General features: G+C 47.1%; 1 protein-coding gene across 1 annotated transcript in view; it reads left to right on the forward strand.

Annotated features, from left to right (window-relative positions):
• Nucleotides 1-501: 501 nt before the first annotated feature.
• SLC5A10 (solute carrier family 5 member 10) overlaps nucleotides 502-27,088 on the forward strand; it is a gene marked incomplete at its 5' end in the record, with an annotated part of 98,321 nt that continues 71,734 nt past the window's right edge. Inside the window, 6 exons of the mRNA XM_083474601.1 lie at nucleotides 502-618; nucleotides 1,888-1,959; nucleotides 3,890-3,994; nucleotides 4,478-4,537; nucleotides 5,952-6,056; nucleotides 26,934-27,039. Coding sequence (XP_083330727.1) covers nucleotides 502-618; nucleotides 1,888-1,959; nucleotides 3,890-3,994; nucleotides 4,478-4,537; nucleotides 5,952-6,056; nucleotides 26,934-27,039 — 565 coding nt within the window. The remainder of the gene's footprint in view (nucleotides 619-1,887; nucleotides 1,960-3,889; nucleotides 3,995-4,477; nucleotides 4,538-5,951; nucleotides 6,057-26,933; nucleotides 27,040-27,088) is intronic.

Consider the following 27,088-nt stretch of genomic DNA (forward strand, 5'->3'; position numbering starts at 1 on the left):
TGTTTTGCGTTGGCAGGGTTTGTCTGTGGCTGTGGCCTTTGGAGGGATCAGAGATTTTTTTTAAGTTCTACAGCGGCACATGGTTCAGAAGGGCACACCTTAGCATTTTGAAGAATGATCCTAAAACACCCGAGTGCGAGCAGGTCGTGCAGCCCTGGGGCCCCTCAATCATGGGGGGCGAAGGTGGGGCGTGTGTCCTGAGCCATGCCCATTGGCTTGGGTTTTTTTGCAACGTCCACGCAGCTTCGTCGGAACAAAAATGCCAGCCAGCATTCAAATTTGCTAATTTAGCAGCCCACCCACCCCCGTAGCTCTGATTAACCCTCAGTTCATTCGTATCCGCTGAGAAAGGGGGCAGACTCTGCCCTAAGGCCAAGACAGCTCACCCACATGTACTGCTTCTCGAATCACAAACGGCCTACCCCCAGGCTGTTTAATGATCAATTCCTTGACTCTTGAAAGCAGCTGGCCTCTCCCTCTTTGTTGCTGGGTCCAGGCACGATGTCCGCAGAAGACTTTCCTCCGGCTGAAATGCCCACTCCTTCGCCCCACTTCAGCGTTACTGATGTGGTCGTCGTCGTGGCGTATTTCCTTTTGAATTTGGCAGTGGGGATATGGGTAAGGTGGGCAAATCTTTAATCGGTTTAACGGCCCGATCGACTATGCGACGGCTTCAGTTGACCAATGGGACTGAGCATTCGGGGGGGGTGGGTGCCAGCTTCTTAAAAGAAGCAGTTTGGATTCTGCTGCCTGGGCACAGAACATACACAGAACATATTGGGATGTTTTCTCTCCCCACACCCCCTAGGTCCCCCGCCACCAGAATTTATTTGCATTTCTGCAAATCTAAATGCTCTGCCGAACCTGCTGATATCTCCCTGTTGCACGTAACTGGTGCCATTTTGACTGAGCGCTCACGCCTGAATGTCAGAAATTAGAGGGAATATTATTATGGTTATTATTACCCATCCTGCTTCTAAAAATAAAGTAAGATTCTAGTCCTCATGGTTTTGAATAAAGGGTGAAATTAAATAAGAATCTGCTTTGCACCGAGCCAGAACACCGGTCCATCTAGCTGGGTGTATCTGCAACAGATTCCAACAATCTTTTGCTGAGGTTTTGAGCCCCAGGCCTAGGTGGCTAAATCCGACCCTCTAAGCCCCCTCAGCTGGCCACACCTCTGCTTTGCACCCTCCTTTAGTGTCTGTCTTGAAAATGTCTGCCTGGAATAATTATTATCATCTTTCTGAATCAGAATTTTGTTTATTGCCTGCGCTCAAAGGTCCCAGGGTAGGTCAAAGCAATTTAAAACACAACTTTTTAGGAACCAGCTGCAGCTTGCAAAGAGTTCCAGCTTCAACCCATGGCATCTAGGGCTGGGAATGCACACACACACACCCCCCCCCGCCCAATCTGAATTCCCGGAGAGCTGCTGCCGGTCAGTGTAAACAATATAGAGTTAGATGGGCCAATGTTCCACCTAGGAGTGGGGCTGCTTCCTATGTTCAAAGGAGGGTGGGTCTGAAAAATATGCAGCCCAACTGAAAGGCCAGGGAAAAGAGGCATATCTTCCGCGTATGATGCAAACCATATAGGGAAGGAGCCAGGCATGCCTCTGTGGGGAGGGATTTCCACAATTTAGGGGCTGCTACAGAGAAGGCCCTGCACCCGGCCACCCCCTACCCGACTTCTCAGGGTGGTGGAAATACGAAGAGGGCGCCCTCTGCCAATCTAAAGACCCAGGAGACTCTATAGGGAAGGAGGTGGTCTTTCTGATACTTGGGGGCTATATTGTGGGGCAGGAGGAAATCTCTGTCCGGTTTCCATGCTCTAGGCACAGTTTGTCTGTCACTCATCCCCTGCTTAGTCGTCTTTTTGCCTGTCCAGTCTTCTTGCAGGGCAAACAGAAACACTTTAAGTGGATACTTCCTGGCTGGGAGGAACATAGCCTGGTGGCCGGTAAGTAGATGCAACTGCCTGTTTGATTTTGGGGCTCCACAAGGTTTCATCCAAGCCTCACAGAGGGCGGTTACTTACATGCATTGTTGGAAAAAGAGCAAGTGTTGTCCCCACTCCCCCCCCCCAAAAAAACCAATAGGGCACAAGAACATGCAGATCTGCACAAAATTTGCACATGCTAATTTATATTTCTAGATGTATGTTTAGAAAGTCACTTTCGTGCAAAGCAGACCCATTGGAAATAATAGCTCCAAGTGACTCGTGTGCATTAATTTCAGTGGGTCTACTCAGAGTAGGACTACCGCTGGGTACAAGCCAACTAGGTAAAGTTAAAGGTACCCCTGACCGTTAGGTCCAGTCACTGACGACTCTGGGGTTGCAGCGCTTATCTCGCTCTATAGGCTGAGGGAGCAGGTGTTTGTCCGCAGACAGCTTCCGGGTCATGTGGCCAGCATGACTCAGCCGCTTCTGGATAACCAGAGCAGCACATGGAAACGCCGTTTACCTTCCCGCCAGAGTGGTACCTATTTATCTACTTGCACTTTGACGTGCTTTTGAACTGCTAGGTTGGCAGGAGCAGAGACCGAACAACGGGAGCTCACCCTGTCGTGGGGATTCAAACCGCCAACCTTCCGATCGGCAAGCCCAAGAGGCTCGGTGGTTTAGGCCACAGCGCCACCCATGCCAATACCATGCAGTTGTTAGTTGGAGTGTCGGACTGGGACCTGATAGACCAGGGTTCAAATCCCCACTCAGCCGTGGGCCAGTCCCTGCCTCTCGGCCTAACCTACGTCACAAGGCTGTTGTGGGGGATTAAATGAGAACAGGAAGAGTTGGAAGGGACCACAAGGGTTGTACATATCAACCGGTTGCGATGCAGGAATCTTTTGCCCAACGTGGGAATCGAACCCACGACCCTGAGATGAAGAGTGTAATGCTTTACCAACTGAGAGATCCTTGGAGGAAAAAAAGTGGTATATAAATACAGTGATACCTCTGGTTACGTACTTAAATCGTTCCGGAGGTCTGTTCTTAACCTGAAACTGTTCTTAACCTGAAGCACCACTTTAGCTAATGGGGCCTCCCGCTGCTGCCGCACAATTTCTCTTCTCATCCTGAAGCAAAGTTCTTAACCCGAGGTACAATTTCTGGGTTAGCGGAGTCTGTAACCTGAAGCGTATGTAACCTGATGCGTATGTAACCCGAGGTACCACTGTACAATAAATGAATGGACCAGGTGACCTGTGTGCCTGCTCAGTCAGGGCCATCTTTACCTGGGGGTGCAAATTATGGGGGGTGCCTGGTGCCTGCTGCTGAAGCCGCCTAAGCTCTTAGCTATCTACCTGTTATGAAATAATAAATAATTTTGATCAAGCTAGAAAAACAAGATACATATATACCTAGGTATTACCGAAATGTATTCCTATTGTTTCACTAAAGGACTATTGACTTTGCGCACCCAAAGACGTGCTGCGCCAGTGGTGGTGCTTGTCATTCACAATGGCAACGCTTGTCAGACTCAACAACGCTGCTTGTCATTCTCAACGGCGCTGTGCACGCGAAATTAACTAAATTTGTAGGCGCTGGTCAGATCTTTGCACCCTGGTGGCGCATATGCTAAAGACGGCCCTGCGCTCAGTCCAAACTCTTCTCTGTCCTCCTTCTTTCCGGCACCCACTGAAAACATTTTTGTTTCAGAAGCCTATCGAAAAGTTACACGAGTTTTCATTTTAGCTACTGCTGCTTTGGGAGATACGTTTAAATACCTGATTTTTAACTCTTTCCAATCGATAATTTTAATGCTTTATTGTATTTTTTTTGTAATTCGCTTAGGGGTTTTGCAATTTGTTTGGTATAACAACAAGAGCAACAACAACAATAATAAAATAATAATAATAATAATATAATATTGGCTGCTTTTGGCCTGCAGATCGGCGCCTCGCTCTTTGCCAGCAGCGAAGGATCGAGCCTTTTCATTGGACTGGCTGGCACAGCAGCTGCAGGAGGGGTAGCAGTGGCCGGCTTCGAATGGAACGTGAGTAGTCCCTGATTTACGTATAAGCTAAACAAGCTATAGCTTAGGGCTCCACTCTCTTGGGAGCCCCCCAAAAAATTTCAAGGGAAGAAAACCCTGGATGTACAATTCCAAAATATAAGATAAAAAGCAAATAAAATAAAACCTACATACAGTTAGAGCTTAATAATTATTTCACTATTAATATACTTCTTAATTGTGTTTCACTATTAATATACTACCGGTGATGAAGAAACTGAAATTGACCAATTCTATGAAGACTTACAACACCTTCTAGAAATGACACCAAAGAAGGATGTTCTTCTCATTATAGGGGATTGGAATGCTAAAGTAGGGAGTCAAGAGATAAAAGGAACAACTGGATGGTTGAACCACTTTGGAAATTTCAGCTAGTGCTTATATCCAAAGCACAAATCCCTTTTCTTTTACACATATGCACCAATGTGCAGGGCCACACTTAAGTGTTTTTATATCTCTTTCCAGGCCACCTTTGTCCTTCTGGCGTTGGCCTGGGTGTTTGTTCCCGTCTACATCTCTTCAGAGGTAAGTTGGGAACCGGGTTTGGTCCCGTCCTTTGGTGTGTGGCCTTCCTGCACCGCCAACAGCTGCTTTTTACCACCTCTCCCGTACCGATTCAGTGCAACCGACCCAGGTGGCTGAGGCTCACGGTCTTCTCTGTACAGTGGTGCCCCGCAAGACGAATGCCTCGCAAGACGGAAAACCTGCTAGACGAAAGGCTTTTCCGTTTTGGAGGTGCTTCGCAAAACAAATTTCCTATGGGCTTGCTTCGCAAGACAACAATGTCTTGTGAGTTCCTGCGGTTTTTTCCCCTCCTCCCCCCCTTTTCCCCAAGCCGCTAAGCCGCTTATCAGCTGATCCTAAGCCGCTAAGCCGCTTAACAGCTGATCCGCTAAGCCGCTTATCAGCTGATCCGCTAAGCCGCTTAACAGCTGATCTGCTAAGCCGCTAAGCCGCTTATCAGCTGATCCGCTAAGCCCACTAAGCCGCTAATAGTGCTAATCCGCTAAGGCGCTAATGGGCTTGCTTCGCAAGACAAAAAAAACCGCAGGACAAAGAGACTCGCGGAACGGATTCTTTTCGTCTTGCGAGGCACCACTGTACTTGGCAATTCAAATAATAATAATAAATATCTTGCAAGGCTCCTGGGTGAAAAGCCACCACAATTTATTTTTAACATGATTCTAATGCTGTGTTTTACATTGCCGTAACCTGCCCTGGGACTGTCAGATAATAAATGGTGCGACTCCCCAGTGAGGCAGGTTTTCCACATCTCTGCAACAGTTTGTCACCATGAAAATTCACCTGTGTTTTAGTACAAATTCCTTTTTGGTCATACAACCCAAGTGGAAAATTGGGAAAGGTTGTGAAAGGTGGATATCAATTTCACAGCCTCGTATACGATAAAAGAGAACATGATTTTACTGCTGGTATCTCACTCTGGAAAAATTGGCTGAGATTTACATAAAGCAGTCAAACGTATGCTGGAGATGTAAGAAGGAGGTGGGAACCTTTTATCACACATGGTGGGGATGTAAAATTGTAAGGAAATTTTGGAACGAGGTATACGAGGAGCTGAAAAAATTATTCAAGATTTCGTTTGCCAAAAAGCCAGAGGCTTTTTTCTTAGGCCTAATATCAAATGACATTTCCAGAGATAAGAAAAATGTATTCCTTTACCCAACATCTGCCCCCCCCACTAATATAGGCATTCTTATCCACACTTTTCGCTAAGATGTATTTTTTGTAGACATTATTTGGCTGGGGAAGAGCAGCACAAAATTCAGAGAAGCACAAATTATGCTGTGTTTTGGTTTGCATGCAAAGTGTAAATTAGGCTAGGCTAACATTAAAATCTGAACGGAGATGGACTTTCTCCCACCCCAAATTATAACACTGGCGTCTGATTCTTTCCCTTCCTTTCCCTTCCTCCGATCAGATTGTCACCATGCCAGAATACCTCCAGAAGCGTTTTGGCGGGGAGAGAATTCGGATATACCTCTCATCCCTGTCTCTCCTGCTTTCCATCTTCACCAAGATATCGGTGAGTGGCTGCTAGACAGCGAAATAATGCCTCTCAAATATGGCGGGGTGGGGGCAAAAATATAAATAAAACCAATAAATGAAGTAGACAACCGTTCTGGGGTGTTTAAAACTCTCTGCCCTGCCCAGCCCCCAGGGAAATGCCAATTACCCGATGCAAAATTGGGGACGGGGCAATAACCTCTATTTAGCAAATCCGCACAGATCTGCTGAGGAAGTGGGAGGGGGGAGGGTGTGTGGAATGTGGGGGGGCACCCCTGGCTTGCGCCCCCCCCAAAGTTTGTTCGAGGGTCATTGTGGCCCCTGGGATTAAAAAAAGATTAGCCTCCTGTGTTTTTAAATGGCTTGGTAGCCCAGTCGGTAAAGCATGAGACTCTTAATCTCAGGGTTTGGGGTTCGAGACCCATCTTGGGGCAAAAGATTCCTGCATTGCAGGGGCTTGGACTAGAGGGCCTTTGTGACTCTGTGATTCTGTGGTTTGAAATTATATATAACTGATTACTGTTTTGATGTGCGTTTGGTCACAGCTTTTGGAATAGCGTCTTTTTAGAAAGCAGGCTAGGAAACTTAGACTAAAAAATAAAATAAACATGGATCCCAGATGTCCATATTGCAAGGTAGAGAAATGACCTCTGCCTGTGACCTTCCCCAATGGGTCACTGGGGCCTAATCTGACCTACCTATCTCAAATGATGGTCCAGGTGTCATATAGCTCTCTCGTCAGCAGGAGGCGCTGTTGGTCAAGTTGCTGTCCCGACCCAGAGCTTCCTGTGGCCTGTTTTCTTTTGCTGAATATTATTCTGCCTCCGTCTGTTTGACATCGGCACACCCTTGCTTGTTTCCCAGAAAAGTCTTTGGGCAACAGATCTGTGCTCCAAGAGGAGGCTTAAATATACGAAGCAAGATCAGGACAAAATTAAACCCTTTTACATCCCTTTGAGTTAAGGGCTGAAGTGCACGCTTAACTTTCCTTGTCGAAACCAGTGGGAATTAAACGAGTGTAATGTTTCTTTATAGGCCAATTTTAAAAGCAATAAACTTCAGCTGAGTCATGTTGTTATGGGGACAATTATTGCTGTTTGGAATAAGTATATATAATGAATGACCTTATTATCTTGTATAATATGGTACAAGGAGGGGAGGTTGATTAATGGCTACTGGCGCGTGATGGCTTTTTCGAACCTCCAGCCTTAGAGGCAGTCTACGTCTGAATCCCACTTCCTAGGAGGAATGAGATTCAGCCAGTGGACTTAGATCCTTACCTCCCCTCCCACTCCCAAGGGCCAGCTTTGAAAGCTGGTTAGGGCTGTTCACCTGCCAGTCACATGACATTACAGTGAAGTCAGGTGACCTGTGCGGTTTGAAATCTAATCGCACTGTGCTTTGCAAGCTCTGACGATCAGTTGGTCATTGGCAGGGCTTGGGGAAGTGGCCGGGCTTTCCAGGTGTCGATGAACAGCTGATTGACAGCACCTCCTTGCGGCCAGCTTAATGGTGTAGATAGGAAATGCCACTGTGGGATTTTTTTGGACCAAACTCGGTGTATGAAGGTCACAGCAAGGGGTTCTGAGGGACACAGCAGGTATAATTAATTAGTTGTAAAGTGGCTGAGCGTCTTGATCACGCCGCATCTAATAAGGTACTTCCTGGGAGGAAGTGTTTAATTGGGAAAAGGAAGGCTAATTAGATTACTGAGAAGATCTGAATGGAGAACCAGGTTCTCAACAAGCAGGTTGGTTCAGTGGCATAGTGTGGGGGGTGCAGGGGGGGCCGGCCGCACCGGGCGCAACATCTGGGGGTTAGGGTTACGGGGCGCAAATTACTTGCCTTGCCCCGGGTGCTGACAACCCACGCTACGACACTGGGTTGGTTCCCTAAGGGGACACAGTGTCCAGTCCAAGGACTGAATCGTCCTTGTCTGATAATAGCATTTGTCACCTATGTGTAGCTCTTGCTCAGGAGTCAGAATAAATGTGGGCATACCAAAACCTTGCATATCTAACCTAATAGCTCCAAATGGCTTCTTCTTCTTCTTCTTCATAATAATAATAATAATAATAATAATAATAATAATAATAATAATGTTGTTGTTTAGTCGTGTCCGACTCTTCGTGACCCCCTGGACCAGAGCACGCCAGGCACTCCTGTCTTCCACTGCCTCCTGCAGTTTGGTCAAACTCATGCTGGTAGCTTCGAGAACACTGTCCAACCATCTCGTCCTCTGTCGTCCCCTTCTCCTTGTGCCCTCCATCTTTCCCAACATCAGGGTCTTTTCCAGGGAGTCTTCTCTTCTCATGAGGTGGCCAAAGTATTGGAGTCTCAGCTTCAGGATCTGTCCTTCCAGTGAGCACTCAGGACTGATTTCCTTCAGAATGGATAGGTTTGATCTTGCAGTCCATGGGAGTTTCCTCCAGCAGCAGAATTCAAATTCAAATAATAATAATAACAATAACAATTATATATTATGTTTCTGCATCCCTCAATCTTGGCTCCAGGCCAAATTGGCAAAGCAGTGTAAAAGGTTGTGACCAGATGAATCCTTGTTTATTTATTACAGTGGTACCTCAGGTTACAGACGCTTCAGGTTACAGACTCCGCTAACCCAGAAATAATACCTCGGGTTAAGAACTTTGCTTCAGGATGAGAACAGAAATCGTGCTCCAGCAGCGAGGCAGCAGCAGGAGGCCCCATTAGCTAAAGTGGTACCTCAGGTTAAGAACGGACCTCCAGGACGAATTAAGTTCTTAACCCGAGGTACCACTGTATTACATTTATATACCACCGTTATCTCCCAAGGATCTCAAGGTGGTGTTCATGGTTCTCCTCCTCCTCATTTTATCCTCACGACACAACCCTGTGAGGCAGGTCATGCTAAGAGATGGCGACTGCCCCAAGGTCACTCAGTGAGCTTCATGGCTGAGTGGGGATTTGAACCCTGATCTCCCAGGTCCTGGTCTGACACACTCACCCAGGCACCCCCAAACTCAGCCCTCCAGATGTTTTGGGACTACAACTCCCATCGTCCCTGACCACTGGTCCTGTTAGCTAGGGATGATGGGTGTTGTAGTTCCAAAACACCTGGAGGGCTGAGTTTGGGGGTGCCTGCTCTAACCATTAAGCCACATTGTCTCTTGTGTGAGAGGTGTGGCCTGGAGGGGAAGTGACGGAGGAGGAGGTGGAGCCTGGGGAGAAATATAAGTGCAAAGTGTAGAGGCCAAGGAGGTCATATTTGGCCCCTGGCCCTGAGCTTCCTCGCACCTGTTTAATGTGTGAAGCAACACATTTAAACAATAAGGAAGCTCTGAACTATCCACCTTCATCCCTTTGCTGCTGTAGTTTCTTGCAAAGCACATTCAAACTTCTGTTGTCATCTTGGGCTCCCCCGTCACACCTAGGTGTGACTTGCAGACTCCCGTCCATTGTTATCCCCACGCCCCTCTTTGGCCCTGCCTGGGATCTTTCTCGGTTCCCCAAAAGGACATGCCGTCTTGCGGCCGCCTTGCCAAGGCTGGTCCCTATTCTTTAATTGCATTGCAACAGCTCTCTGAGTCACTCCCTATTCAGCCACGGAGTGACTGGTCCGGTCCGGGAGATTAAGCCAGCATCTCACCCCCTTCACGGGAGATTTGGATAATCTTTGTTGACAGCGAGTTACTGAGATGAATGTCTGCAGACACGCGGGATGGTGTGAAGAGGTGGGGCAATTTATTCAGGCCAGGTATTTTGCTGACGGTAAGCACCTGCAGAGGTCGGGTGCTTGGGAGGCAGCTGGGAGAAATGGACCCAAGCCAACAGGAGAGGCTTTTCCAAGCATGGAGACGGTCAGGGTTAATAGAGGGGCGAGATGTTCCTTTGGGTATCCTGGTCCCTATACAACAGGGGACGGGGACCTGTGGCTGTCCAAATATTGTTGGACTCCAGTTTTCAAATGCCCCATCGATAGGGTTGTCAGGTCGGGAGCTTCCCAGATCCTGAGCATGCCCTCCAACATTTCTCCGATGAAAATAGAAACATCCTGTTCAATAATAATAATAATATTTATACCCTGCCCATTTGACTGGGTTGCCCCAGCCACTCTGGGCGGCTTCCTACATATATAAAAGCACAACAAACTATTAAACATAAAAAAAAAACTTCCCTACACAGGGCTGCCTTCAAATGTCTTCTAAAAGTTGTACAGTGGTACCTCGGGTTAAGTACTTAATTCATTCCGGAGGTCCGTTCTTAACCTGAAACTGTTCTTAACCTGAAGCACCACTTCAGCTAATGGGGCCTCCTGCTGCCGCTGCACCGCAGGAACACAATTTCTGTTCTCATCCTGAAGCAAAGTTCTTAACCTGAGGTACTATTTCTGGGTTAGCGGAGTCTGTAACCTGAAGCGTATGTAACCTGAAGCGTCTGTAACCCGAGGTACCACTGTATAGTTATTTATCTCCTTGGCTCAGGGGTCGCATAACTCCATACCCTCCCACCATTTATCCAATGTAAATAGGGACATCCTAAGGGAAAGCGGGATGTTCCGGGATCAAATCAGAAACTGGGACGGCTTCTGTAAATCTGGGTTTGTCCCTGGAAAACAAGGGTCTGTGTTTTCAGGGCCCAGACCTGAGATCTAGGAGACACCCCCGGGGAAGTCATGGGGAGGGAGACAGGGGCTGGCCCAAGAGTTAACCAAGTGAGCTTCATGGCTGAGTGGGGATGAGAATCCTGATCTCTCTCCCAGGCCCTATTCCAACACCACTCAGCCTTGCTTACAGAGAGGCAGAGCTGGAAAGTTTTTACTATTATCCCGATAAGATGGGGAATTGGAACACTGCATGCTTTGAGTTAAAAGTCTTCCTTTGGAGCAGTTGAAAGATAACTTTCCCGGAAAGGATGGCTAAAAATCTCACCCCACCTTAGAAGTCTTGCTTCTGCTGCCAGCCCCAAATAAGTGTAAGGTTTTCACTGACGAACGCAAGCAACTGATGTTCCTCCTCCCGGGAGCTGTTGAGACGGACTTCAAAGGCTTTTTATAGCTGCTGTTTTTCTTTTATGAATGGGCCAGGCCTGCTTCTCCTGCTCCCCCTAGATTTATTTTTGAAACGAGGCTGTTGTTGTGCTGAGAAGCCATCTTAACAAGCTCCCTCGCCTGTCCTTCCCTGCCGAATTATACGAGAGGAAGCTGGAGGGGCCGTGTTTTGGTATTCCAAGAGGAGGAATGATGATGGTTTCTTTAATGGGATGCAGATGGCTGCCAACACCTTAAACATCCTCCGCCCTCTTTAAGTAATTATGAAAGCTTTGCTTTCACCTGCCATTGCAGCTTGCCAAATTCGTCTCTTGTCAAGCAGGGGGAAAAGATGAGGTGAGAGGGATGTGTCTCAGGGAATGGAGACCCCCTGGTCCTCCAGAGATTGAGGGACTCCAGTTCCCATCAGACCCGGCTAGCATGGCCAATGGCCTGGGATGATGGGAGTTGTAGTCTAGTAACACCGGGAGGGCTGCCTGAGGGAGGTGGGCTTTCAACAAAGCAGGGGAGATGGGACTTCTGCTTTGCATCTCTCCCGTCTGGTGAAATGGCATACTTAGATCCATGATCACTGCAGATCCATGGGCTCCATGATCACTGCAGATGGTGACAGCAGTTACAAAATTAAAAGACACCTGCTTCTTGGGAGAAAAGCAATGACAAACCTAGACAGCATCTCAAAAAGCAGAGACATCACCTTGCCAACAAAGGTCCATATAGTTAAAGCTATGGTTTTCCCAGTAGCGATGTATGGAAGTGAGAGCTGGACCATCAAGAAGGCTGATCGCCGAAGAATGGATGCTTTTGAATTCTGGTGCTGGAGAAGACTCTTGAGAGTCCCATGGACTGCAAGAAGATCAAACCGATCCATTCTGAAGGAAATCAGCCCTGAGTGCTCACTGGAAGGACAAATCCTGAAGCTGAGGCTCCAATACTCTGGCCACCTCATGAGAAGAGAAGACTCCCTGGAAAAGACCCTGATGTTGGGAAAGATGGAGGGCACAAGGAGAAGGGGACAACAGAGGATGTGATGGTTGGACAGTGTTCTCAAAGCTACCAGCATGAGTTTGACCAAGCTGTGGGAGGCAGTGGAAGACAGGAGTGCCTGGCGTGCTCTGGTCCAGGGGGTCACGAAGAGGTGGACATGACTAAACGACTCAACGACAACGAAAGGAACGATCCTGAGTGTGGCATGGTAATCTTGGTGACCAAAGTGGGGAGTAGGGTCTCCACATGGTCTCTTGAAGCTCTTGGAAATCTGTCTCCACAAGTCTCTGTTCAACAATTGATTTGGTGTCCTTTTGGCCCACGGTGAAGCTGAGCCTCCATGGACAGGGGCAGTCTTGCTCTGAATAACAGCTGTTTGCAGGGGTGGGGGAAGAAACAGTGACAGAGGAAGGCTGCTGCCCTGCCTCTGCCTCATCTGCGGATTGCCTGGAAGGATCTGGCCCTGCCCCACCCCTGGACCTTTGGTCTAATCCAGCTGTTGTTTTCTCAAATGAATCAATGGCTCTCTCTCTCACGGGGAACTACATGCAACACTGGCAAGCATGCTTTTATAGGGCGTTGGAGAGGGTCACATGACTTGCTCTGGCCAATGCAGAGGCTTTCTTGCTGGCCTCCCTGCAACTGCCTCCTCTGGCCACTTGGTGGCAGGCTCACAGCGGCTCTTGAACCCTGGGCTGGAGTGGCGCTAGACTCTGGCGCCACCGCAGAGCTCTGGCCGGAAGGGGGAACTACAGGGTGGTGTACCTCTCAGACCGCATCAGCTTATGGGATCAGGCTTGGTTTGGTTCCCCGGTAAAAGTCAGGTTGCTTCCTGATTTAAGCAACAATGCTCATCTGCAGCTGCTCTTCAAGGGTGCAGGACTCCTTGTTCTGTCGCTTCCCCCCCTGCGATGGCCCTGTGGAACTGGTGGTGCCTTTAAATGTCAGATCTGTTCTCAGCATCCCAAGGCACGAGGCTCAAGTAGGTCACCCCCTTGTCAGCCTTCTGGGCCTCAGCCCCGGGGCATTGCCATGCCAAGAAGGGGCGAGGTGCGTGCCGCGCTTGGGTTATGCCAGAGCAGCCCGTAATCCTGCAAAGAATGTAAGGTCTCACCCCGTCCCGCTGCCTCTGATGTGGTCCAGGTGTGTGAACCGAGAACAGGAACTGAGCTTCGTAAGCAACAGCACCACTGGGGGGGGGGGGGCACAAGCGCTTGTGTGTTTCGAAGGAGGCTCCGAGATTTGCATTCGTTACCGATTTGCTACCAGGTCACGTTCAAAGGGTTGCTATTAGAATAGAAAGTCCTTAACAACTTGGGACAGGTTTACCTGCGAGATCGTCTTGACCCAAATATACCCACATGGCTGCTTTGATGGGTGGAACTGATCCCGTTACAAGTGCCCCATAATACCCGCTCCTCATCAACCATTTAGTGTATCTAAACTCTGGAACTCCCCGACTCTTGACACCAGGCAGCCGCCTCCGCTGTGCTCTTTTTGGCGCCTACTAAAACATTTTTCTTTAGACAAGCCTATGCATACATTTAGAAAGCTGGCCTGTGTTTCCATCTGTTTTTAGTTCATTGCTGATTTTGTTTTGATTTAAGGAGTATTTGTTCTTTCCACTGACAGAACTACAATTCCCAGAGTGCAGTTGATCCCTCTCTGCAGGGAACTTTGGGAATTATAGTTCTGGGAGGGGAATAGGGGCCTGCAAACAACTCCCGGCACCCTCAATGAACTAAAGCTCCCAGAATGCTTTGGGGGAAGCCACGGCTGTTTAAAGTGGCATTGTAGTTTAAACGTATGGCGTGGATGGGGCCGCGATATGTTTCTGAATACCAGTTGAAGGCGATTGCATGTGAAGAGAGTTCTATTGCAGTAATGCTCTGCTTGCAGCCTGTCTATCAACATCAGGTTGGCCACTGCAAGAATCTGGATGCTGGGCTATTAGACAAGCCCTTGATCTGATCTAGGAGTGCTCTTTTTTTCTGCAGCCCCTGAAGAATGTTTTTAACCAGGTTTCCTCAACCTCGGCCCTCCAGATGTTTTTGGCCTACAACTCCCATGATCCCTAGCTAGCAGGACCAGGGATGATGGGAATTGTAGCCTCAAAACATCTGGAGGGCCGAGGTCGAGGAAGCCTGGTTTAAACCCTGAAAATTGGCGACTCTAATGGTTTGGACAAGACTTCTCCAAAGGGCAACAGCAGCAACAAATTAAAGGGCAGTCAGTCGGTAGAGCATGAGATCTCAGGGTGGTGGGTTTGAACCCCACATTGTGTGAAATATTCCTGCATTTCTGGGGGTAGGACTAGATGACCCTTGTGGTCCTTTCTAACTCTATAATTCTATTATTCTTAATAATAATAATAATAATAATAATAATAATAATAATTTATTATTATTATTATTATTATTATTATTATTATTATTATTATTATTATTTATTACTTATACCCTGCCCATCTGGCTGGGCCTCCCCAGCCACTCTGGGTAGCTTCCAACAGAACATTAAAAACACAATAAAACATCAAACATTAAAAGCTTCCCTAAAGAGGGCTGCCTTCAGATGTCTTCTAAAAGTCAGATAGTTGTTTATTTCCTTGACATCTGATGGGAGGGCGTTCCACAGGGTGGGTGCCACCACCGAGAAGGCCCTCTGCCTGGTTCCCTGTAACTTGGCTTCTCGCAGTGAGGGAACTGCCAGAAGGGCCTTGGAGCTGGACCTCAGTGTCTGGGCTGAACAATAGGGGTGGAGACACTCCTTCAGGTCTACTGGGCTGAGGCCGTTCAGGTAATTGGCCAGGGACAGATGTCTAAGGAATTGGGAACTGCTGGAACGTATGAGGAAAAATAACAGAGCAAAGCTTTTGTGGTTTTTAGCCGGCCCGGGAAAACAGCACAGCATTCATATTTCTGGGTGACCTAATGCTGGCGTGATCTGACTTGGAAAAGGCTGCTGTGTGTGAGGGTGAAGACTCGTGAGGAGAGAGAAGGGAGGGCCCCGGACGACTTGTTTGATGCCTCCCAAGTTGCTGCAGGAGAGGGCGTGGGGCAGGGCAAGCTCCGGCGGGGAGAGGGAACAGGTTGTAGATCCATTTGCGTTGTTTCCTTGCCCTGATTGAAATGAGATCAGACAGAGCATGAAACAAGGGCACCTGGGTAGTTTGGGGCCCTTGCGCTGCCTCAGAGAGGGCAGGCGCCAGCAAGAAGCATCACTGGGTCTCCATCAAGGACCCCCCACTTCTGCAAGGGGTCCACAGCTGGTCTTATTCCTTGCTGTTGTGTCTTCCTCGCCTGCTCTCTCTGAGCGAGGGGGACTTAGGTGCTCCTTACACTTGCCATGCGCTCTCCCTCTGGGTGGGTGTACGGATCGGGCCCAGAGGGGGGGGAGAGTGAGGGAAGGGGTAGCTGTGTCCCTTTAGGGCAGCGGTTCTCAACCTGTGGGTCCCCAGATGTTGTTGGACTACAACTCCCATCATCCCTGAGCTCTGGCCTTGCTAGCTAGCTAGGGGTGATGGGAGTTGTAGTTCAACAGCATCTGGGGACCCACAGGTTGAGAAAGGCTGTTTTAGGGCATATTGACTTAGGACACATTTATACCTGACATTTAAAGCACTTTGATGCCACTTTAAGCAGCTGCAACTCCCCCCAAAGAATTCTGTTTTTTTTAAATAAAATATTTATTAAGAATTTAAACAATAAAACACAATTCACATACACAACCCAAAAAAGAAAAAAACACCATCACAGTCAATCGAAAAGACCAAAAGAAAAAAACGAAAAGAGGCATACAAAAAAAGACAAAGGACAAAAAAATCATAAAAAAGACATGAAAAATGGTTCAGTTTCATGAATAAAATTTCCATAACCCTCTTTTCTGACTCCCTCACATCTCCCATTTCTGTGTTCCCATTTACAAAATCCTATTCAGCAATACTTCACCTTCTTTCAAAACTTATTTTAAATTGTACGTTTCAGCTATTATGTCTCCAATTTTTCCCTTTATTATCAAATATTTAAGCTTGACATAATATTATTCAAGTTTCACCTTTGTTCTTATAGATCAATTGTTTTCATACTCCTTTCAGCTATGTCACTAATGCCATATTATCTTTATATCCTGCATCATTCTAACATTCATACAATTTACAATACTTTTGCAAATAATCCTTAAATTTCTTCCAGTCCTCTTCCACTATCTCTTCTCCCCCCAAAGAATTCTGGGAGCTGTAGTTTGGTAAAGGTGCAGAGAGTTGCACCGTAACTCCCCTCACAGAGCAACAATTCCCAGAGTGTCTAACACAATCAATCCCTCTTCCCAGGGAACTCTGGGAATCAAAGCCTTTTGAGGGGAATAGAAGGGCCTCCTAGCAACTCTCAGCAGCCCAGTTTCTTTCAGTTTCCCCCTTTTCCAATCTTAAATTCATTTCTTCGCATTTCTGCAGAAATTTGCAACTTTCGTTATTTGAAAAACAAAATAATCCTCATGGAAATTCACCAGCATTTTAATTTGAAAATTTCGTACATTTTTTGCACATAGCTTTTTACTAATGTCCATATGATTGTAGGCAATTTTTGGCAATATAGTGCATTTTCGTATGCTGTTTCCGCTCATGGTCTTCCTCCAAACCTCTGTAATTGTATTAACATTGGCCAGAGAACTAGATTGCAAAATTCAGACACGTGCAAATTTTGAAGGAAAGCTGGGTTTCACTTTTCATATTGTTTCGGAAACTGTAGATTTGATAGGTTTCCCTTTTGGTGTGAACTGAACCAAATTTCCCCCCAAGTCTCAGGTGGGAGCCCCCTGGCTGTTCTAAGTGACTCTCCAGCAGAGGGACATAGCCAGGAGATCAGAGTTGTGCGTGTTTGTGTGATCCATGGCCTGCCATTCACCTCCTTAACTAGCCTGCTGCCTGCAGTGGAGGACCGGTGTTGAAACAAAAGTTTTTTTAAAATAATGCACAGCACAGAGAAAGCAGAGAAAAAAAAACCTTTTCTCCCTCGCTCCCAAAATCAATGAAGCTGAATGCTGGAAGATTCGGGACAGGTAAAATAAAGTAGCGTATTTTTCGCTCTATAAGGTGCACCAGACCACAAGATGCACCTAGTTTTTGGAGGAGGAAAACAAGAAAAAAATATTCTGAATCTCAGAAGCCAGAACAACAAGAGGGATTGCTGTGCAGTGAAAGCAGCAATCCCTCTTGCTGTTCTGGCTTCTGGGATAGCTGCGCAGCCTGCATTCGCTCCATAAGACGCACACACATTTCCCTTTACTTTTTAGGAGGGAAAAAGTGAGTATTATGGAGCAAAAAGTACAGTACTTTTTCATGTAGTGCATCGTTGAACTGTGGAACTCCCTTCCACAGGAGGCAAAGATGGCCACCAACCAGGACGGCTTAAAGGAGGACTGGGGAAATTCTTGGAGGATAACACTATCAATGACTAGCCACAATGGCTGTGCTCTGCTACTGGAGGGGAGAGTTGCTCTTGTGCTCTCCCCCCAGTTTACTATCCCTAGTACTTCAAGACTCCCATAAAAGTGCTTGGCTTAAAACCCTCTATCAAAAACTTCACTCTTGTGGCCCATCCCCACACCACCTACTCAGTATGGGCCCCACTAAAGCATATAGTATAATTGGTCAACGTCTAACAGATATCGAGCATCAGAACAACCTGGCCACTATAAGGAAATTCTGCCCTGTTCATTTTCCACCTCTCCATTTTGATTCTCTGGCCCCATATCTGCACAAACATATAATCCCAAAATACAGACATGCTTTTACACTTGCAAGACTGGATGTTTTGCCATCTGTGGTACTTGAGGGTCGATTCCAAAAGATCCTGCCTGAGAAATGTCTTTGCCCCTGTGGAGATGGTAGCACCGAAACAGCGGTGCGCGTCCTCCTGTCTTGCACTCTCAGCAAAGACCTGATCATCACCCCACTCGTACTAAGCATCTCAGGGCTCTCAACCACTGCCACAATGTCTTTTCTTCTATCAGATCAGAATGAGCAGATAACAGCAAAGGTTGCTAGGTGCATAGCAGGGGCAATCAAAATAAGGGCCACTAACTGCCTGCTGATTCAGGACTTTAAATTGTGCTTTTATATCAAATTTCCTTTTCTGCGTATACTGTAATGTTTTACTGTTGCTGTGGCCATTGGCTAATGAGAATAAAGTTTTATCTCTCTCTCTCCCCTGCAAACTGCTCTTGTGCTCAGATCCTGCCACAGGCATCTGGTTGGCCAGTCTGAGAACAGGATGCTGGACTGAATGGCCCATTAGCCTGATCCAACAGGCTACTATTCTGTTCTTCTGTTAAATAAGATTCAGCTGCCAGTAGTGGAGTCATCTGTACCCAAGTGGCAGTGATGGTTGGCATCAGTCAGCAAAGCATTCTGGACTGGCTTTGCTCAAAATCGGAACATTTTAGAAAAATCGCTGGCAGCGTGGACAGAGTGCTGTCTTGACCAGAGCCCAGGAACCTGTCCAGCTGCTTGATGTCAGTCTCTAATCTAATTTCCAGAAAAAAAGCAAATATTCTGCTTTGCCCCTTTGAATATGCTCAGGATTTTGCGGTCTATCTGCTCCTCCAGCAAAGCGAGCTCGTTCCTTTCTGACATCCCTTTTGCAACCTGTCAGATATTGACCAACAAGTGCACACACACCTGGGTGGCGTCTTGATAGCTGCCGCCAGATTTATGGATCGTCCTTCTCTTGGAAGAGGGAGTTGAATCATGCAGATTGGAGTGAGAGGCTTAGACAGGGAATGGGGTATGGAGCCAGAGTTGCAGAAGAACCTCCACCTGCCCTTGTGCCAGGCAACCCAGGTTGGAAGCAATTTTTAAAAAAGCACTACTTCTAGCACGAGGGACACGGGTGGCGCTGTGGGTTAAACCACAGAGCCTAGGACTTGCCGATCAGAAGGTCGGCGGTTCGAATCTCCGCGACAGGGTGAGCTCCTGTTGCTCCATCCCTGCTCCTGCCAACCTAGCAGTTCGAAAGCACGTCAAAGTGCAAGTAGATAAATAGGTACCACTCCAGCGGGAAGGTAAACGGCATTTCCGTGTGCTGCTCTGGTTCGCCAGAAGCAGCTTAGTCATGCTGGCCACATGACCCGGAAGCTGTACGCCGGCTCCCTCGGCCAGTAAAGGGAGATGAGCGCCGCAACCCCAGAGTCGGCCATGAGTGGACCTAACGGTCATGGGTCCCTTTACCTTTACCTTACTTCTAGCACATTCCAAGCATTCCATTTTTTAAATCTACTTCATCCTGGCAAACATCCTGCAGGCTAATATGTTATCCTCATATTGCAAACGGAAAGCTGAATATAAGAAGAGCAGGATCAGGCCAGTGGCCCATCTAGGCCAGCCTCCTGTTCTCAAAGTGGCCAAGCAGAAGCCTGCAGGCAAGATCCGAGCACAGGAGCCCTCTCCCCTCCGGCAGTTTCCAACAACTGGTATTCAGAAGCATTTCTGCCTCTGACTGTGGAAGCAGGGCAGAGCCATTGTGTCCCTAAAGAACCAGGGGTGCAGCCTGGAAGTCACTGTGGACTCACAGCTGTCCATGGAGGCACAGGGCAATTCTGTGTCCAGGGCAGCTGTTTATCAGCTCCATCTGGTATGCAGGCTGAGACCCTACCTGCCTGTGGACTGTCTTGCCAGAGTGGTGCTGAGGCATCTAATCATAAGCCTGCATTTTATTAATGTTTGATCAGGGCTTGTATATTAAAGAGGGCTTAGATTTTCAAAAGTTTCATGCCAGGCACAAGACCTGCTGCTTAGAGAACCTTGACAGTGTTTTCCTCTTAGACAAGGGGCCCCCTTGATTTATAGCAGAAAACAATTCTCAAAGTCGTAAAAGCTGAAATTACAGGCTGAGAACAGGACACTGACCCTACATGTTACAGAAGATAAAAAAGGCAGAGATGAACATAATTAGGAATGAGTAAATAGTAAAATAATACCAATGTGCCTCCCAGTAAAATGAGCCAGATCTTCTTTCTAAGGTTAAAAGGCCAAGACCAAATGGAGAAGCATCTAGCTGGCAGAAAGAGAGCATTTTTGGGAGAGCATTTTTGGGAAGTCTTTTAAAGCTGTTTCTTTCTTAAACTGAGAAAGTTAGAGGGCAATAAATGTTGGGAAGAGCTAAGGGGAAAGCAGCTGGCTGAAGGGGGGGATGTAAACTGAAGAGGCTTCTTCTGAAACTGTTTTAAACTGAGTTCCTTTTTCTACTTTACAAAGGCCTTATTCTTTTTAAGAGGCTACCTGTGTTGTGTATTAAGTGTATTGGCATAGATGTAATTATGCAAAGGATTTAAGAAATGCTAGATTCTTATTTATCCTGGAATTAAGTCAGCCACCAGCCTAGCCCCCCTGCCAGACAGGAAGACGCCATCCAAGCAGTCCTGATATATAGCTGTCAGACATTTGTTTAGAAACCTTCAAATGAAGGAGATCTTTCAATGTTGATGTGAAACTCAAGATCCTTGACATATGTTTAAGATAAAAATTTAAGATTAACCATTTGTTTTAGAAGGCAATAGGGCAAGGAGGGCAAGAGGTGAGCTGGTAATTAAGATTCCTTGTTGAGACACATGTAAGATATATTACTACTTATTTGTCATTTATAGATGTAACAATATATAGCTCTTTGTGTTCCATATAAGGACAGGAGGATATGGGTGTATCTTTTAGGATTGGTTATAGCAATCAGCCAATAGGAAATTCAACCAGGCTGATTGGACAGAGGCAGCCAAAGGAGGAGCAAGGGGCCTGGGCTGAGGGAATATAAGTGCTGGCCATAATGGCAGGAGGCCAGGCCAGAGCTTGGTAACCATATACCACTGTGCCTCTCATTTATTTGTCTGACAAATAAATAATTATTTTAAATTCTCTATTGCTGCGTTGAATATTTCATTCCAGCTAAGCGTTAACCACAAGCAGGGTGCTACAGTGCATGCTCTGGTTATCTCCTGCTTGGACTACTGCAATGCGCTCTACGTGGGGCTACCTTTGAAGGTGACCCGGAAACTACAACTAATCCAGAATGCGGCAGCTAGACTGGTGACTGGGAGTGGCCGCCGAGACCATATAACACCGGTCCTGAAAGACATACACTGGCTCCCAGTATGTTTCTGAGTGCAATACTGAGTGTTGGTGCTGACCTTTAAAGCCCTAAACAGTCTCAGCCCTATATACCTGAAGGAGCATCTCTACCCCCATCACTCAGCCCGGACACTGAGGTCCAGCTTCAAGGGCCTTCTGGCGGTTCCCTCACTGTGAGAAGTGAGGTTACAGTGAACCAGGCAGAGGGCCTTCTTGGTGGTGGCACCTGCCCTGTGGAACACCATCCCGTCAGATGTCAAGGAAATAAAAACCTATCTGACTTTCAGAAGACATCTGAAGGAACCCTGTATAGGGAAGCTTTTAATGTTTGATGTTTTCTTACATTTCCATATCTGTTGGAATGGCTGAGGAAACCCAGCCAGATAGACAGCATATAATTAATAAAATTATTATTATTAGTAGCAGTATCTAAGCTGCGGGCCATCACTGCCTCCTGGGGCAACGAGTTCCATAGTTTATGCGACTCAGAGAGAAGCTTGTGAAACACTACATAGCGAGCTTGCGGTTGTGTAGGACTGGTTGTGGACATAGAGTTTATTATATTTTTCCGGGAGCCTTTTGGGGGGTTCTGCATGCTAACCACGTTGCTAGCCCTCATGAGGAACCTCCAGTTTCTGAAAGGTCTCTCAGCAGTGAACTAAGATACTAAGGTCCAGTTGACCTGAGCGTGGGGAGGCTCCTGTGCCCTCCAGGCTTGTGAGATCCCTCCCAATTTAACCATCTCTTTTTGCCACACGTGCAAGCTCAACCTCGTGGCCCACCCCTTCTCTGAGGACAGCTGGGGAGTCAACAGAAGCGCTCTCTCTTTTTTGTAGCCAAAGTGTGCAGCTGGCTTTGGAGCCAAGCATGAAGAAGCGACTTGGCAGGCGATTCAAAGGCGGGGCAGGTGCCAAGAGAACAAATCTGTTCAAGTTGAAAGAGTGAAAATGCCGGGCAGCCCCACCTGCCGCCTTCCGCGTTGCTGCCTCCGTCGCTCTGCCTGGAGGGAACAGGAGGCCGGCAATTTTTTTCTTTTATTTTTGCTGAGCTGGCAAAACAACAACAACAACAGAGAAAGGAATTAGAATCAGCCTTTCTCAACCTGTGGGTCTCCAGATGTTGTTGGACTACAACTCCCATCACCCCTAGCTAGCAAGGCCAGAGCTCAGGGATGATGGGAGTTGTAGTCCAACAACATCTGGGGACCCACAGGTTGAGAACCTCTGAATTAGATGAAAGCAATCGCCCTTCCCCCCTTGCCTGTGTGATTACGGAGGAGGCAGGTTTTAGGGATTGAGAAGAAGCTCATGAAAATTCAGTGCAATGAGGCTGAAGGAAGCTTATCTGTAGCCATCTGGCTAAATGAAGACCACCTGCTTTGCTGGCTGATGCCAGAGGCTGGCATGATCAGGCATCTGTTGAGAGGGTGCAGCCTAGCAGGGCAGTGGCATAGTGCGGTGGGGGGGGGGGAGCTACATGGGTGCAAAATTGTTAGAGGTGCAAAATTTCAACATCCGGTGCTGCCTCAACACAGCTGCATGCTTCCGTCTTTGGGATCTGTTGAAAACGGCTTCTCCATGCGAACCAGGAAGCGACCTCTCCAGACAATGGAACAACTCTTCTTTCCTTGTCTCTGCGGCTGTGATCTCCTGGGGGTTGTAGGTACCGTTAGGCAGTTGCATTCGCATGTGTACTCCATCCATTTCCCTCCCAACGGGCACTGGCAATCCATGCTATGCCACTCTAACAAGGCCCCCACTACAGAAAGCCCCCTGGACCTGCTGCAGTGAGGATGGTGCCTGTGAAGACTCATATGCCCAGGGCTCCTCCAGAACGCGGAGCCATTGTTCTAGTTAAGCTGGTTTGACCCCCGAGCCAAGGGGATAAATAACCTTTAGAAGACATCTAATGGAAGGCCCGTATAGGGAAGTCCCCCTCCCAATGCTATATGTTTTATTATGTTTTTATATATGTTAGAAGCCTCCCAGAGTGGCTGGGGCAACGTAGTCAACCTAGTCAGATGGGCAGGGTACAAATAATAAAATTATTATTATTATTATTATTATCATTATTATGGAATAGGACGTGCCTATTTTCACCAGAGAAATGTTGGAGGGTATGCACTTCCGTACTGGAAGGAGAGGTCTATACACACACAAACGCCCCAATTGTACAATGGGCAGAAGACATGACTCAGCCGGCAGCTTACGAGAAGGTGGTCTTTGCAACAAATTCTGGGTAACCACCATTATCTTCTTCAACAGGGTTTGTTCCATCACACCCTTACAACATCTGTGCTACTGACTCCAAACTTTGGGGTTGCTGAAATATATACAGCAACAAAAATCAATCCATTTGACTCAATTCCATGTGACTCAAATTGGGTCTACTACACCCAAAATGTTTAAGCAATGTGGGCTAAAGTCTCTTCTGGGGCCCCTCTGGTTGGCTTCCAACATATATCAAAACACATTCAACATTGAAAACCTTCCCCATACAGGGATGTCTTCTGAAGGTTGTATAGTTATCTCCTTGGCTCAGGGGTAGCATAGATCCATACCCCCCAATATTTATTTGATGAAAATAAGGACATCCTAAGGAAAAGGGGGATATTCCTGGATCAAGTCAGAAACCAGAATGGCTTCTGTAAATCCGGGACTGTCCCTGGGAAATAGGGACACTTGGAGGATCTGATGTAAGATGTTTAGTTATTATGAGTGCCTTTAGCAGCCAGTTATATTGCCCCTCTTTCAAGACCCAAAGAACTCGTCCTCTGTGGTGCAATGGGCAGTGCATCTGGCTTTTAACCAGAAGGTTGGTGGTTTGAACCCACCCAGGGATGGCTGTGGGCAGGTTCCCTCATTGCAGGGCATTGGACTCAATGACTCTCGGAGTCTATTCCAACTCTATGGTTCTGTGAGTTCAACAGAACATGAGCACCAAAAGACTGCAGTTTTGAGACACGACCAAATCATCCAGAACTTCTGGTCCTAACCACAGCGGCTAACAGCTTTTAACACAGCTTCTCTTTCTCCTCTGTGAATACGTCCAGTCCTCTTTCACAGCTGTTGAAGACACCACACCTTGTGGCTGTGAGTTCCGCAAGTTAATTTGCTGCTGGGTGAAGAAGACTTTTTCTCACACCTGCCATGAATCAACAGTTCCTCCGTTTCGTAGGGTGGCCCCTACTTCTAGGGATATCGGCTGAAGGGGGTTTGCAAAGGGGCCTGTCACCAGACCCAATGGTTCTGGCCCACAGCAATTGTTGGCAGTCAGTATCGCCTGTACCCTTCTGCATTTGGAATCCAAAGCTCTGAAACTCCCCCTGGGTTGGGAGACAGAAAGGAATCTCATTTGGTGAGCCGGGTGGTTTCTCAATGGTTTTCTTTGTGCCTACCTGCCGTTGGGCGTGCCTCTCCTCCCTGCCAAGCCAGATAATGAGACTGTGATGTCGAAAATCTCACCTGGAATTTCTTGCTGCCTCAAAACTGCCCCTTAAGTCTTGTTGACAAGCAAGCCTGTGTAAGAGTATCAACCACTGAGTACTTGGTCTCAGTCATATCTCCCCACCCTGGACTCCAACTCACATCGGACCCAGCCAGCTTCCGCTCACCAAGCTTTCCTCCAAAACAAGTTTCTAGTTCTCATTGTTCAGGTGGAAACATGTTTATCCCTTCCCAAATGTGTTGTTGAGATGCTACAGCTACAGATTTATTTATTTTTTAAAAACTTTATTTATTATTGCATTTATACCCCATCTTTCCTAAGAGGAGCTGAAGACAGTGTCCTCTTTTCCTTCTCTCTGTTTTATCATCACAACAACTCTTTAAGGTAGGCCAGGAGAGGAGAGGGTGTTGCTCTTCCGCCTGGGTCTTTTCTTTTTATATACATTTTTATAGATTTTTTAACATATCAGTTCCAACAGTCATACAACATATCTTCTCATCTTATACAATGTTTTAGACATCCGTCAACACCTCTGATGATTTCCCATTCTTTATCCCTTGTTCTGCATTTCTTAATTTCTTTTTCACATTTAATTGTCCTTAACTAATAATTCTTTTCATCGTCTTCCTTGTAATATTTCAAATAACCCACCTTACAAAACTTCTTCCAGTCCTACTAGCGTAACCTGTTCATTACTATTACTTTTCAAATGGTCAAAGGCCTGGAAACGATGCCTTATGAGGAACGGCTAAGGGAGCTGGGCATGTTTAGCCTGGAGAAGAGGAGGTTAAGGGGTGATATGATAGCCATGTTCAAATATATAAAAGGATGTCACATAGAGGAGGGAGAAAGGTTGTTTTCTGCTGCTCCAGAGAAGCGGACACGGAGCAATGGATCCAAACTACAAGAAAGAAGATTCCACCTAAACATTAGGAAGAACTTCCTGACAGTAAGAGCTGTTCGACAGTGGAATTTGCTGCCAAGGAGTGTGGTGGAGTCTCCTACTTTGGAGGTCTTTAAGCAGAGGCTTGACAACCATATGTCAGGAGTGCTCTGATGGTGTTTCCTGCTTGGCAGGGGGTTGGACTCAATGGCCCTTGTGGTCTCTTCCAACTCTATGATTCTATGATTCTAAATAGTTCATATATTTACTCCAGTCTTCTAAGAATCTCTGGTCCCGCAGGTTTCGAATCCTTTCTGTCAATTTATCTAATTCTGCATAATCCATCAACTTCATCCTCCATTCTTCTTTCGTCGCCCGGGTCCTATCTTGAGGGTTTCGCACAAACATCTGGTTGGTCAGATGTTGGACCAGACGGGAAATTGGCCTGATTTAGCAGGCGTTTCTTATGTGTCGAAATGTGGTGAGTCCCCTATCAGGTCACATAACAGGCTGGAAGTTAACACATGCAACTCCTCACTCCACCCCAGTGATGGGAATCTGTGGAATTTCTAGCCATCTTCTGGCTTTAAGACCTGGTCTCTGCTTGTGCTATGAACACAGGGCTAAGAGTGCTGATCACCCCCCAGGAAGGAGCCCTGCAGAATCTGACCAAAAATTACATCCGAGTTTTGTGTTTTCCACAGTGGGGCAACCAGTTGTCCCCATTGGGAAGCTCTAGGCTGCGAGCGACACCTTGGCAGGGAGAATTCAGTAGGGCGGACCTTTGCACCTTAATGCCTGGAAAGGATTCGCCTGTGGATTTCTACCTGATGTCCAGCTGTTAAACGGCACAAGAGCCTCGGTCTGCAGAAAAAGTGGCAATCTAGGCCTATTGCTTCCCGTGCTCATAACCCAATATTGAAGGACAGCCGGAAAACTATCAGACGAAGCAGCTTTCTTCACTGTAGGCTGATGGTACCGAAATAGCTATTAAAACAAATAATTCAGGTGTTAGTTTAAAGCATGGGTAGGCAAACTAAGGCCCGGGGCTGGATCTGGCCCAATCGCCTTCTAAATCCGGCCTGCAGACAGTCCGGGAATCAGTGTGTTTTTACATGAGCAGAATGTGTCCTTTTATTTAAAATGCATCTCTGGGTTATTTGTGGGGCTTGCCTGGTGTTTTTACATGAGTAGAATGTGTGCTTTTATTTAAAATGCATCTCTGTTTGTGGGGTATAGGAATTTGCTCATTTTTCCCCTTCAAAATATAGTCCGGCCCCCCACAAGGTCTGAGGGGCAGTGGACTGGCCCCCTGATGAAAATGTTTGCTGACCCCTGGTTTAAAGCATGGCAAAGCTCTGAAGCGGCTTTTGCCTGTCCTAGCTGAGCATCCCCCCCAACCCCCCCCTGATGTTGCCTCTCTTTACCCCTGCAGACAGACCTGTATTCAGGAGCCCTATTTGTTCAAGTGTGCCTAGGCTGGAATCTCTACCTTTCCACCGTCCTGATGCTGGTTGTCACTGCCATTTACACCATTGCAGGTAAGATGCACGGTGGATCATAACCCTCCAACATTTCTCCCATGAAAAT

Source organism: Podarcis liolepis, assembly GCF_965112155.1.
Source record: "Podarcis liolepis genome assembly, chromosome: 14".
NCBI classification, from domain to species: domain Eukaryota; kingdom Metazoa; phylum Chordata; class Lepidosauria; order Squamata; family Lacertidae; genus Podarcis; species Podarcis liolepis.